General features: G+C 37.1%; 1 protein-coding gene across 1 annotated transcript; it reads right to left on the minus strand.

The window, feature by feature from the left end:
- Positions 1–285: 285 nt before the first annotated feature.
- LOC111789318 (RPM1-interacting protein 4-like) lies at positions 286–1307 on the minus strand. Its single transcript, XM_023670044.1, has 3 exons — positions 1207–1307; positions 550–1114; positions 286–356 (listed from the first exon to the last, which is right to left on the minus strand). The coding sequence occupies exons 1-3, from the start codon at positions 1209–1211 to the stop codon at positions 330–332; spliced, it is 597 nt and encodes a 198-aa protein (XP_023525812.1). The 5' UTR covers positions 1212–1307; the 3' UTR covers positions 286–329.
- Positions 1308–15461: the final 14154 nt, after the last annotated feature.

The raw sequence follows: 15461 nt of genomic DNA on the forward strand, positions 1-15461 counted from the left end.
GACCTAAAAATATACTTTATCCTAAGGACCATTTCCATACAAAGGCAAAACAACAATACACAATTCCTTTCTTCTACATCCAACTATATATAATTATCGGTCACAATACAACACCTACATGAAATAATTTATGGAGCGGGAGGTTCGACCTTAATATACGAATTATTATATTAAAAAGAAGAATCATACACCAATAATATATATTATTTAAATTCCGAGAGACATCTATATCCAAATACAAGAAGAGATGAAATTTTTTGAAAGTGAAAACTATGGAAAATCAGCAAAACACTTCCATGGTTCTATCATCGAGTAGTGATGATAGTGCTTCACTTTGTACGTAAACAACAACATATCTGCATCAATAAATAAATATTTTACTATTTTTAAATCATAAAAATAATAAAACATAAATAATTATTGACAACATGAATAAAAAAATCTCATCAAAATTTATTGCAAAATCGTTTATATTTAAAAAAAAATAATAATCATAAAGTTTAATTTGTTGTAAATTTGATGTATTTAATTTTAATTTTAGGTGGGTACCTTGGAAGCAAATGAAGTGAATCCACTAGTAGTGTTCGTGTGAGCTATGGGTTGCTTGCTTTTGTTCATCAATGGCGGAACTGCCTGAGGATTTGAAGCTGCAATTTGCTTCTCAATCTTCATTTTATTGAAAATCGCCGTATACCCATCTCCCGATTTCGGATCTCTCGCATCCCAGCTTCCAAATTTCGGCACCGACGCCGGGTTTCCGCCATGTCCGGCCACCGCCGGAGCTAATCTACTGATTCCTTCCACTCCATTTTCCTTACTCTTCTTCAGAAGTGCGTAATCGGAGCCGCTTCTCTCGCTGCTCAATTTCTCCGATCCGGAGTTTATTATCGCTCCCCGCTCGCGATTTGGCTGTTGGCGTGGCCGCCGCTGGTGTTCTCCGCCGTCGTGCGCGGCTGGCTTGAAGACCTCCGGCGGGTAGGTGTCGGGATCGTTGGGATCGAAGTTGATGCCGGCGGCTCGGAGTTCTCGGGCGTTTTCGAAACAGATGGTGTAAGGTACGTCGTCGGTGTCCCAATTTCCGAATTTGGGAACGTGAAATGACGAGTTTGCCCCCTACCATATGAATAAAAAAATTAGTTTCTAATAATCTATGAATTAATTTTAGATGAAAAAAAAAAAAAAAAAAAAAAAAAAAAAAAAAAAAANGCCATGATCAGCTGTGGCTCGGTGGTTGCTGCGGCTGTGGACACGGCGGCGACGGCGGAGACGGCAACCCTATCGAAATTTGGAAGAGGGAAGCATGGAGGAAGAAAGCTGAAAGCTAAGATCAAATCATTATTATTATTATTATTATTATTATTTGGAGTTTGAGACAATTTTAGTTTTCGACAGTTCCCAAGTTTGTTTTCGATGTGATTATAGTATTTTGGCTTTTTACTTCCTTTGTCTCTATTGCTGGTTATGAACTCTGGTTCTTTTTCAATAATTGTCCAATTATGATGGTATTTTAACGATTATTATGAATATTAGGAACGGGAATGTTTGGAAAAACACATGTTTAATCATTTAGCTTTCTCGGATTAAAATGAAGATAAAAATATAATGTTGTGACCAGCTATAATAATATCGAATGGACTTAGCCACAATATATTTGATATAATATGAAACATTATATAGTTTGAAGGCAACCGAATAAATTTGGAGGTTTTAGTTTAAAAAAATTTCCTCTCACCATTAAAAGTTTTAGGTACACCAATGTGTAGGAAAAGATGAAAAATAGGGTCTTAATCTCACGATCAAATAATGAAAATTAGTGTTTCTTGATAGATTTTTTACCTTTAAAAGAGTAGAGACGAGAAAAAAATTTAGCATGAGATATTTATTTTCATATCATTAATATTTAATGGTATCAAATACAGTAATAAATATATTTCTTTCTTTTCAATATATCTAATATATTAAATTAATTTCAATCTTCAAATAAAATATATGTTTCTCTATTTATTTAATATATTAAATATTAATTTGAATATTTCAAATTAAATTTATTTTCTCCTTTATATGAGTTCTTCACAATTACATCTGGATCAAAAATATGTTTTATTTCGATAATTACATCTTTAATCTTAAGTACCATTAATTCTCTAATGAGCACTTTGTTTATGATCCAATCATAAATCAAGTTCTCTCGGGCCAATGAGAGGGTGAGGTCCCATTGTTCCAGTCCCAAAATCAGTACTTGATAGAACGAACTCATCTACTTTTTTTTTATGGAAACAAGTGAATTCCATTTCATGATATTATGTTTCCAACTCCCTATTTGGTCAAGTCCCCAAAATGGTAGGCAAATTGAATTGGCTAAAAGAGTCATTTTCACCCATGCAAATGAAAGGACAAGCCCTCACAAGCAGGAGTAACAGGTGGCTCTTGACACACCTCATCTATGGGCTTCTCTAGGACCTTGGTCATCCGTAGTTCATCTTCGTAGGTGGTAGGTTCTATGGCTTCCACCATGCGGCAGATCTCCGAGTCCAAACCCATGATGAACTTCTCAACAATTCTTTTTATCTGTGTTCACTAGTGAAGGTGCGAACCTCTTCAGTCTCATGAATTCTTGGTCTTAACTGTCTACAGGACGTCCACCCTATGTTAGATGAGTTAATTCCTGTTGTTTCTTGAGTCAGGCTACCTTCGGATAATACTGTTTTAAGAATGCCTCCTTAAATCGCGTCCATGGCACAAAACTTCCATCAGGACTGAGAATATCCTTATTATCCATCCACCACAATTTTGCGTCCTTCTTCAGCATGAATGACACGTAAAACACTTTCTGATCGTCCAGATATTCTATTAACTTAAATATTGCCTCCATGGACGAAATCCACATCTGAGCTTCTGTTGGGTCTCTGACTGTTCCACTGAAAGTGCGCGAGTCATACTTATTGAAGTCCTGTAAATACCTCGCTCCTCTGGTAGATTCTGAGCTATTGGCTTATTAAGTGGCTATCATCGTATTCATCATTGTCTAATAATGATTCCCACATCAGGTTTGTAGTGGGATCTATTCTAGCTGCCGATGCTACGAAATGTGGTGTAGCTTTAGGTGACATATTTTGAGGTGGCGCAGCTGTATCTGTCCTAGTCACTGAACCTTGACAAGGTGGTCGTCCCCTAACCTCATCGTCATCTAATAGGGGGTCGTCCCCTTCCTCTTCGTCATCTTCTGTGTCCTCTGGACAACATGGTTCTAAAACCAATATATCATTTTTCTTAAGTCTATAGCTCGCTAACATAAATTGCATCAAACCGCATATAATCACAACATACAATTTAGCAAGCATCACGTATTCATAAACATACACCATTCATGACCCTCGGAAGTGGGCTTGAGAATCTATTAAAAGAAACTAAAATCTACCTCAAAACTTAACAACTTATCTATTTAATCTTTCTTAGCCCAACCTTCCTCATTATAGTTGATTTTCTCATCATTTTCTGTTTTTAGCCCAACCTTCCTCATTATAGTTGATTTTCTCATCATTTTCTGTTTTTCGACAGCAATGACACTCTGTTTTAGTTTTTTTTTAAGTTGTTAAAATCACCAACACCCATTTGAATGTTACTTAAGAACTCACTTAATGTCCAGCAATAAAATTAACCAAAAAGATAGGTTCCCTGTAGAATCATAATTTACTTATTACTTGCTACTTGGAGTTATTCTTGCGAAGTTTTCTAAGATTAGCACGGTACTATAAAAAATTCCTTATATGGAATGAAGCATTTGAGGCAAGCTTCCAAGATCTAAAACAAAGGTTGGTAACAACCCTTATGCTCACCGTACTAGAGAGTTCCGAAGAGTACGTAATTTATAGCTATGCTTCCAAGAAAGGATTGGGATGTGTCTTGATTCAATACGCAAGGTTGTTGCCTACGCATCCCAAAAATTAAAGGAATATGAGAAGAACTAAACCACCCACGATCTAGAGTTGGCCGCGGTAGAGTCAAGACCCAAATTTACATCGACCACAAGACCCAAATTTACATCGACCACAAAATTTTTAAATATTTCTTCACATAGAAAGAGCTGAACATGAGGCAACGAAGATGGTTGGAATTGGTGAGGAATTACAACATAGACATCCAGTATCACCCTGGAAAAGCAAATTTGATCACGGATGACCTATGTCAAAAGACGACACACTCATCGCCCTCATTACTAGAGAGGTATGAGAAAAATGAGATTTTGAGTGAGCTAACATTGTTGTAGTGATCGAGGGAGTCATAGCACAGATGACTCGGCTCACAGTACAACTCACACTCAGACAGAGGATTATTGAGTCCCAACGAGGACCCTACACTAGATTCTGAGTCAGCTAGTAGAGAGTGCAATGGATGGGTTCTCAAAATCTTCAAATGATGGACTTTTGTGTCAAGGATGTCCATGTATTCCAACAATGTATGAGTTAAGGAAGGAGATATTGACGGAAACCTACAACTCGTCATTTTCTATGCATCCAGACAGTACTAAGATTTATCAAGATTTGAAACAACGTTACTGGTGGCGGAGTATGAAGAAAGACGTAACAGAGTTTGTAAGCAAGTGCCTAGTATGTCATCAGGTAAAAGGCGGAGATGTTACAACCCTTGAGTACACTTTAGTGGTGGGAAAATATAGTCATGGACTTCATAGTACAACTACCTAGAAAGCTGAAGGGCTATACCGTAATCTGGATAAACGTCGACAGATTGACAAAGTCGGCACACTTTCTACCAAGAAAGGCAACGTATATAGTGGACAACTGGGTCCAACTATATGCTAAAGAGATAGTAAGGCTGCATGGAGTCCCAGTGTCGATAGTGTCAGATCGAGACCCACGCTTTATATCTGCATTTTGGCGCGGACTTTAGAAAGCGTTGGGTACTCACCTCAATTTTAGAACTATCTACCACCCTCAAACATATGATCAAAAGGAATGTTTGAATCAGATCCTAGAGAACATGCTACGCGCTTGTGTACTAGACTTGAAGGGGAAATGAGATTCTAAATTACACCTGATAGAATTTCGTACAACAACTGCTTCCAGGCAACCATCAGAATGGCACTATTCGAGGCCTTATACGGAAAATGGTGTAGATCCCCGTTATGCTGGGACAAAATAGGCGATAGAAAATTGGTAGGACCCGAGTTGGTTCATGTCACCAATGAGGCGGTACAAAAATTTAGAGCAAGGATGTGTACTGCTCAAAGTAGGCAAAAAAGCTATGCAGATGTGAGGCATAGGAGCCTGGAATTCGAGATAGGGCATATGGTATTCCTGAGAGTGGCACCAATGAAGGGTGTCTTGAGGTTCGAGCGTAAAGGCAAACTAAGTTCTCGATTAATTGGGCCCTTCACAATACTCTAGCGAATCGGACCAGTGACATATATACTAGCCCTACCACCCTCCATCTCAGGTGTACATAATGTACTCCACGTATCAATGGTGAGGAAATACTTGATGGACCCTATATCCATGTAATAGACTACGAGCCCCTTCAGCTAAATGAAGATTTGAGCTACGAGGAGAAGCCTATAAGAATCATAGCTCGTGAAGTGAAAGACCTACGCAACAAGGATATTGCTTTCGTCAAAGTACTATGGCGGAACCATCACACTAAGGAAGCCACGTGGGAGTGGGAGGATGAGAAAAGAGAAAAGAGAAAAGAGAAAAGGGAAAAGAGAAAAATACCTCGTATTGATACAAGAGAATGAGATTTTCGAGGATGAAAGTTCTTTTTAAGAGTATATAATGTAACGTCTAGGAATTAAATATATGTGTGTGTATATATATATATATATATATAGTCATTAAAAAAGACGCAAAAATTCCGGCGAGGCGCCGGAGTTTCCACGCCCCCAACTAAACCACGAAAAATCACCCTCCGACCAAACGCTCCCCTCAGTCGTTTCCCTTCCAAAAGTCACCTACACAAACAAAAAGCGAAATACAAAGATATTATCACGAAGAAGACGAACTATATTTCATTTTTTCCATCAAGAATTGACGCCGACGAGGATAAGGGAAAAACCCAACCGAAAGCAGAATGACAGGCGAGATGCCAAACGTGTTTCTCGGCTAGTGACACTGCGTACGTACACGATAAGCTACTCCCAACTACCTTAACCTTGTTGTATCCGTTCTGCCGTCGGTGCGCTTGGACTTCCATAAAAACCACAAAAACAGAAACTAAACGAATGTATGGTGTAGGTACATCTGAGACGTACAACACTGTGGGAGCGTGAGACGAATCAACCACAACATACAATAAACCGGGATAAACGAGAAACATCAACGAAAACAAAATCGGTGAGTTTTAAAGAAGATAGAGAATCCTTGAGAAATCTCGAAGAAGTCGGGTGGAGAAGCAGAATCAACCGGGTCGGACTCAAACCCGAGTACCTAATGGCTACATACTAGCCCAAGAATACCTTCCAACCCAAAGTTCGCTCCAGTGTTGTCTCCAACTCATCAAAACATTCCCGCCGAGTAACTGAATTTCAGCATTAAACCACTCGGCTGAAATTACAAGTCACTGTTGGGTTTTATGTCCTAAAACTCATAGTTTGTAAACAAAAATATATTCTATTTTCAATAAAGTTATTATTGTTGTTTATTCAGTAAAGATTGTTATTGAATAAAGTGAACTTTACGATCATTAATCTAAATTCAATAAACTAAGAACACTCTGGCTACAGTATGATTACTTGAACTATATGTTGAGACATAAGAGTGGATCAAGTTCAAGTATATATAGTCAAAATGATCTATAGTATAAGGATAAGGCTGAGTACCTTATTCTGGAGACACTATGGATGCGGCCCACTTTTGTCTATGATATAAACAATGTGATCACTAAATTGTACATGGGGAGACATGTGAGTGGGGGCATCCTATGCAATGAGTATTGCATAAGATCGGACCATGAAGAAAACCACTCTCACTTTATAATGTCATTTATTGTTGAGACTGATTTTCTTTTCATTCGATAACCTAGGTAACTCGGTTTTAATCCTGAGCTAACCATGAACTCCTATTTATTTGGAATTATCCTTAGATTTGCATGGGTGAGAGTGGCTCTAGTTCGCCGACTCAATAGGCCTCCCATTTCAGGGGTAAGACTGGGTGAATGGCTGGGGACGTGGGGTGCAAGACGGAATTCACTCCTACCCACTTTTAGGGATAGAAGAGAGGTAGTTCCCTTAAGCACCGACTCCAGGTCTTGAATAAGGGGCCCCACCCTCTCATTAGCCTGAGAGGGATTCGGTTTACTGGTTGGACCACAAACCAATTGTTTATTAGAGGATCAGTGAGACATAAGGAACAAGAAGTAACTTCAGGGGTAAAACGGTAAATTGACCCAGCTCTAGTTACGAACAACCTGTGAAGGATCGACTTACTAATCATGGTTATATCAGATGGACAGAAATATATCTATAGTGAGGGGAGTGCAACTACTAGGCTATAGTGGAGTGTCCTAGTAGTTAACGAATGTTGGTTAACCAGGTTAATGAGTTTAATCGGTTAATCTTGGATCGTTGGAGCCCATGATCTATAGGTCCATTAGGTCCCTCTGCTAGCTCATATCGGACTAAACCATAGAACAGTGTGACGAGTGAGTTCGAAGTGTTCGAATTCAAATTAGGGAATATGCGTTACATATATACGATATATTTAACCGCAATTTTATTTTATTTACGAATTAAACGAAAAGAGAGAATCTGAGATATTTAAATAAGATTTAAATATCTTAATCAATTATGTGTCGGAATTGATTGGGATTGACATTTGAATTAACATTAAATATTAATTAAATAGTTTAATTAATCATTTAATGTTACTTTAATTTGAAATTCATTATTCAAATTAATTGTTGAATTAAAATGAAGAAAGGCAAAATGTTGACTTCGTTTAATGGAAAATTCTATGTTAGTGGAATTTTGAGGTGTCAAAATTTGGTTTAACCAAACTTGCATGCATGCCAAATAAACCTCACAAGTTTGAGTGAAATTTTGAGTGTCAAAATTTTGTTAACTCAAACATGCATGCTTGCCACATAATCTCAAACATTTGAGTGAATTTTAAGTGTCAAAATTTGCATGAACATGCAAACATGACTTTTTAAATAGAGTGATCATGGTACATGGAAAGTCTTCTTCTTGGTGAAAAAGTATAGGTTGAATTTCATTTGCGTTATTAGTATAGGTTAGTATAGGTTGAATTGTAATTGCATTAATAAACTATAGGTTAACATATGGTTTTTAATTCAGCATTGTTTTTCCTTTCTTTCCCTTGTATTTGTTTATTCACGAGGTATGAATTAATGTCGAAACTATAAAGTGTCCATGAAAGCAATTCCGCATTAAATGTAAGGTTAGAAGTATAGGAATGACCTTAGATTAAATGGAGAAAATTCAGGGTCGTTATAGTTGGTATTAGAGCTTTAGGTTACAGATCTTGTAGACTACCCTACGATGTAGGCTTGGCATGTTCCATGGTCCCATTTTCATGCCCCGTCACCGTCGGGTATGTCCTACATAAGATAAAAAAAAAATGTTATTGATTGTTAAAAAAATGTTATTGATTTTTTATGCTAAGATTTCTTCCTATGGTTAAATGCAACTTAACATGAAACTTTATGCCTATTGATATTTTATATTACCAAATTATATGTTTATAATTATATGTATATGGGATGAATGGTATAGAAGTAGTAGACTTCAGAATGGTTACATGTTAGCCTGGAGGGCATGATATAGAACGTTGAGGAAAGGGACGACACCCTATTAAAGAAAGTAGTATTCTCACTAGTATTCGTACTCAAAGCCCTTGTAGCATGACATCAATAGGATTAAAGGAATATGAGGTGTAATTACAAGCCTTATTGGGTAAGGGTTTTATCCGTCATAAATTCCCTCCTTGAGTTGCGCCAACATTAATGGTCAAGTAGAAAGATGACTCCATGTGTCTAGACATCGATCATAGGAAACAGAATATAAGGACCCTAGCTTAAATGAAATTTTGAAGACAAATTAATGGAAGGTTCGGTGGCACATAGACTAGTACTATGTGACAAACCTCATTCATGTAAATAGACTGTGAACCCTGTCAAATTAATAATAACTTAAGTTACAAAGGGAAATCTAGGAAAATCTTAATCTACGAGTTGAAAGCCTTCACAAGAAAGAGATTGTCTTCGTCAAAATATTGAGACGAAACAAGTATATGAAAGTGATCACATTGGAATACGAGATAAGATAAGAGAAAAGTACCCCGATTTAGGATACAAGTTTTACACTTTCGAGGACAAAAGTTCCTTTTAGGGGTATATGATGTAAGGATTCACAAAAAAAAAAAAAAAAAAAAAAAAAAAAAAAAAAAAAAAAAAAAAAAAAAAAAAAAAAAAAAAAAAANCTCGAAATCTGTTGGGCTATGCCTGCGTGCGTAGGTTCAATTTTTAGCTTTATTAAACATTCCTGTACGGCTAACCATGACACATGCACAAGGTAGTCGTATTTATTTTCTTAGACCTAGGCTAGAATAGGACGTTTTTAGTTTAGTACGGGGTAGTCGTATTTATTTTCTTAGACCTATCACATTCCTACTGTTGACGTATTTTTAGCTTTATTTCACATTCCTGTACAGCTAACCATGACACATGCACATGGTAGTCGTATTTATTTTCTTAGACCTAGGCTAGAATAGGACGTTTTTAATTTAAACGTGCATTCCTGTACGAGGTAGTCATATTTATTTTCTTCGACCTAGGCTAGAATAGGACGTTTTTAATTTAAACGTGCATTCATGTACGGCTGACAACGGCATCGCATCTTTACATTTACAATTTTTAGGTTAAGACAAGACATTTCTGTACAATTGACGACGACATCGCAACTTTACATTTTTCAGGTTAAGACAAGGCATTCTTGTACGGCTGACGACGACATCGCAACTCGAGACCATGACACATGCATAGGGTAGTCGTATTTATTTTCTTAGACCTAGGCTAGAATAGGATGTTTTTAATTTAAACGTGCATTCTTGTACAGATGACGACAACATTACAACTTTATATTTTTTAGGTTAAGGTGTGTCAATATGTTCGAGTGGTTAAGGAGACAGGCATGAAATTTGTTGGGCTATGCTTGTGTGTAGGTTCAAATCCTACTGTTGATGAATTTTTAGCTTTATTTCACATTCCTGTACAGCTGACCATGACACATGCACATGATAGTCGTATTTATTTTCTTAGACCTAGGCTAGAATAGCACGTTTTTAATTTAAACGTGCATTCCTATACGTATTTATTTTCTTAGACCTAGGCTAGAATATGACGTTTTTAATTTAAACGTGCATTCCTATACGACTGACAACGACATCGCATCATTACATTTAAATTTTTTAGCTTAAGGCAAGACATTCCTGTACGACTGACGACGACATCGCAACTTTAAATTTTTCAGGTTAAGACAAGGCATTCTTGTACGGCTGACGACAACATCGCAACTCGAGACCATGACACATACATAGGGTAGTCGTATTTATTTTCTTAGACCTAGGCTATAAACGTGCATTCTTGTACAGATGACGACGACATTACAACTTTATATTTTCCAGGTTTAGGCGTGTCAATATGTTCGAGTGGTTAATGAGACAGACTCGAAATCTGTTGGGCTATGCCTGCATATGTTTGAATCCTACTGTTAACGAATTTTTAGCTTTATTTCACATTCCTGTATGGCTAACCATGACACATGCACACTCAAGACCATGACACATGCACAGGGTAGTCGTATTTATTTTCTTAGACCTAGGCTAGAATATGACGTTTTTAATTTAAACGTGCATTCCTGTACGGCTGACAACGACATCGCATTTTTACATTTGTTGGGTTTTATGTCCTAAAACTCATAGTTTGTAAACAAAAACATATTCTATTTTCAATAAAGTTATTATTGTTGTTTATTCAGTAAAGATTGTTATTGAATAAAGTGAACTTTACGATCATTAATCTAAATCCAATAAACTAAGAACACTCTGGCTATAGTATGACTACTTGAACTATATGTAGAGACATAAGAGTGGATCAAGTTCAAGTATATAGTCAAAATGATCTATAGTATAAGGATAAGGCTGAGTACCTTATTCTGGGGACACTATGGATGCGGCCCACTTTTGTATATGATATAAACAATGCGATCACTAAATTGTGCATGTGGAGACATGTGAGTGGGGGCGTCCTATGCAATGAGTATTGCATAAGATCGGACCATGAAGAAAACCACTCTCACTTTATAAAGTCGTTTACTGTTGAGACTGATTTTCTTTTCATTCGATAACCTAGGTAACTCGGTTTTAATCCTGAGCTAACCATGAACTCCTGTTTATTCGGAATTATCCTTAGATTTGCATGGGTGAGAGTGGCTCTAGTTCGCCGACTCAACAGGCCTCCCATTTCAGGGGTAAGACTGGGTGAATGGCTGGGGACGTGGGGTGCAAGACGGAATTCACTCCTACCCACTTTTAGGGATAGAAGAAAGGTAGTTCCCTTAAGCACTGACTCCAGGTCTTGAACAAGGGGCCCCACCCTCTCATTGGCCTGAGAGGGATTCGGTTTACTGGTTGGACCACAAACCAATTGTTTATTAGAGGATCAGTGAGACATAAGGAACAAGAAGTAACTTCAGGGGTAAAACGGTAAATTGACCCAGCTCTAGTTACGAACAACCTGTGAAGGATCGACTTACTAATCATGGTTATATCAGATGGACAGAAATATATCTATAGTGAGGGGAGTGCAACTACTAGGCTATAGTGGAGTGTCCTAGTAGTTAACGAATGTTGGTTAACCAGGTTAATGAGTTTAATCGGTTAATCTTGAATCGTTGGAGCCCATGATCTATAGGTCCATTAGGTCCCTCTGCTAGCTCATATCGGACTAAACCATAGAACAGTGTGACGAGTGAGTTCGAAGTGTTCGAATTCAAATTAGGGAATATGCGTTACATATATACGATATATTTAACCGCAATTTTATTTTATTTACGAAATAAACGAAAAGAGAGAATCTGAGATATTTAAATAAGATTTAAATATCTTAATCAATTATGTGTCGGAATTGACTGGGATTGGCATTTGAATTAATATTAAATATTAATTAAATAGTTTAATTAATTATTTAATGTTACTTTAATTTGAAATTCATTATTCAAATTAATTGTTGAATTAAAATGAAGAAAGTCAAAATGTTGACTTTCATCTAATTAAAATGAAGAAAGTCAAAATGTTGACTTTCATCTAATGGAAAAATCATGTTAGTGGAATTTTGAGGTGTCAAAATTTGGTTTAACCAAACTTGCATGTTTGCCAAATAAACCCCACAAGTTTGAGTGGAATTTTGAGTGTCAAAATTTGGTTAACTCAAACATGCATGCTTGCCACATAATCTCAAACATTTGAGTGGAATTTTAAGTGTCAAGATTTGGTGATCTCAAGTTTGCATGAACATGCAAACTTGACTCTTTAAATAGAGTGATCATGATACTTGGAAGGGATTCTTCATCTTGATGAAAAACCTCTCACAAGCACTCTCTTTCACGTATACAAAATCCCTCCCAAGTTTAGTCACTCACCGGATTCCACAATCCCGTTCTAAGGCCGGAGAATAGTGGAGAAGACACTAGTGGTGGTTCGAAATCGGTTCGTGAGGCAAAAGGAGTTTGAACTACAAAAGGTTAGTATTTAAACTCATTAAGTTTTAATACTTATGAACATGCTAGTCATTTACAATAATTGATGTTCTAAAAGTGCCTAAGATCCAAATTGCTTCCGCATGTGTTATATTAACACCATCAATTGGTATCAGAGCAAGTTTTAGGCACTTTATTTACATTAATTTGATCATGGTGGGTACCATTTCATGCATGAAATTTGTGGTTGCTAAAGTGGATGGTTTTGGTTTTGGCTTTTTTTTTATGCTTCCATTTGATACAATTATTGTAATAAGCCTAAGGTGTATGGGCTTTAATAAATGAAGAAAGGTCTGTAATTTTTATAAAGTCATTAGAGTCCACTTTAGGTTGTAATTGATCGAAAATGGAAGAGATAAGCAAGCTGAACCGAAGAGGATGGAAGAGGCGGTTCGGGTGTTTTTTCTGTCGTTGGGGACCGATTGAACGTTTTTAAGGGTTGGTTGGTCCAGTTCGTGATCGTCGGGAGCGGCTCAAGTTATTTTTAGTTATTAATGTAATAATTTAGTTAATTGCTTGCTTTAAAATGCCAAAACCAACCCACTTTAGTGTGTTTAATTAATTATGCATTATGAATGTATGTTTTAATTAAATAGTAAATGTATATGCATAAAGTATGTCATATAGATTTAAAATCCCACCATAGGCTAAGCATGTTTCATGCATTCCAAGTATGTTATAAGTGTTATAATGTATAGTATGCATGTCTTAGGGTTCCATGAGTGATAGATATAAATTGTTATATTATTGCATGGAATGGATGATTATATAAATTGTTATATAAAGCATGTTATAGGTTATTTTCAACGTCATAAAATGAGGTAGACGTTAAAATCTATAATAAAGATAACAGCATGCTCACTAAGGGTTAAGAACCGAGCACGATCAATTTTAACAGTTAAAAGGGGTCGATGTCTTATAAAATTGCGGTTACGAGAAAGCTCACCTGGCACGATCTTGTCTAAGGCTGAAGGTACTTAAGTTGACGGTTTACGGAACACCTACTACCTGGAGATCGGACCAGTACTTGAGCTTAGTTAGCCGAGTTTTATGAGCATGCTTAAGTGATTTAAGATTTAGAAAAATCACCTAGACTTAAGTTATATTTAATTAGCCGGAATATACTTAAGTAATGAGTATACCCAACCATATAAAATACTTAGTGGGAGGAAAAAGGTGTATAAGATACATCGTTTTCTCTTCACGCTCTCTGTAAAATTCACACAGTGAGATTCATGCTCGGCCTCGTGTCGCCCTGGGAGCGTCCTCCATTCGGAAGGTATTTGCATGAGTCAATAACAAGGGGAATTGAGAAAGTATTTATAGTAAGTGGGAGAAGGAAGTCAACACGTCCTATGGTCTCCACCACTAGGTTGCACCGTGAGATTCCCATGTTCCGCCTGCATGTTGCCCTAGAGCAACTACCCATTCGGAGGGTCGTAACATGGGAGTCGGAACAACGCAAACTCCAGAAATGGATAGGATTTCTTAGGTCCATTCCCAACTTTGGCCTTTTCATTCGATAGCGTTGTTGGGGCCGATTTCTGAGGTCTGAAATTGGTGGGTCACACTTGCGAAGAATTACTAAGAGTTAGTATATTCTTGACCAAAATAGCGATAACTAAAACACTATAGGAACAAGAGTTATTCTGGGATTAGTGTTTATGTCAAGAATGTCTTGGTTTAGTGAATGAGTGATTGACTGCCCCTCGGTAGCAGTTGCTCTAACTCACTAAAGTATCGTTGCAAATTAATAATGATTTGGGTACATTATTACATTTGCTAAAACTGATTGGATTAAACAGGATTAAGTCAAAATCACTAATAGAATTTTCTTTATATCACAGCATGACAAACTCAATAGTACAATTACTCGCTTCTGAGAAATTAAACGGCGACAACTACACAACTTGGAAATCAAACCTAAACACAATACTGGTCATTGATGATTTAAAGTTTGTTTTAACTGAGGAGTGTCCTCCAAACCCAAACTCAAATGCAAACCGAACAGCTCGGGATGCATATGACAGATGGATAAAGGCAAATGACAAAGCCCGAGTGTACATTCTAGCCAGCATATCTGATGTTTTGGCTAAGAAACACGATGTTATGGGTACTGCTAAAGAGATTATGGAATCTCTAAAAGGGATGTTTGGACAACCGTCCTTCTCCCTTAGACATGAAGCCATAAAATACATTTACAACTGCCGTATGAAAGAAGGGACCTCAGTTAGAGAACATGTCCTGGACATGATGGTCCATTTCAATGTGGCAGAAGAAAATGAAGCTGTCATTGATGAGAAGAGTCAAGTCAGTTTTATCATGATGTCTCTTCCGAAGAGCTTCTTCCAGTTCCGCACCAATGTGGTTATGAACAAAATAGAATATAACTTGACTGCTCTTCTCAATGAGCTACAGACTTATCAATCCCTCTTAACAAACAAGGGACAAACAGGAGAAGCAAATGTTGCTATCTCCAAGAAATTACTACGAGGATCGTCCTCCAAAAATAAGTCTGGACCTTCAACTTCTAAAAGTGTTTTGATGAAGAAGAAGGGAAAAGGGAAAAATAAGATTCCTACTAACCGCAAGAACAAGGTTCAAAAAGTAGATAAAGGAAAATGTTTCCATTGCAACGAAAACGGGCACTGGAAGAGAAACTGCCCAAAATACC

Source organism: Cucurbita pepo, chromosome LG02 (assembly GCF_002806865.2).
Source record: "Cucurbita pepo subsp. pepo cultivar mu-cu-16 chromosome LG02, ASM280686v2, whole genome shotgun sequence".
In the NCBI taxonomy this organism is placed as follows: Eukaryota; Viridiplantae; Streptophyta; class Magnoliopsida; order Cucurbitales; family Cucurbitaceae; genus Cucurbita; species Cucurbita pepo.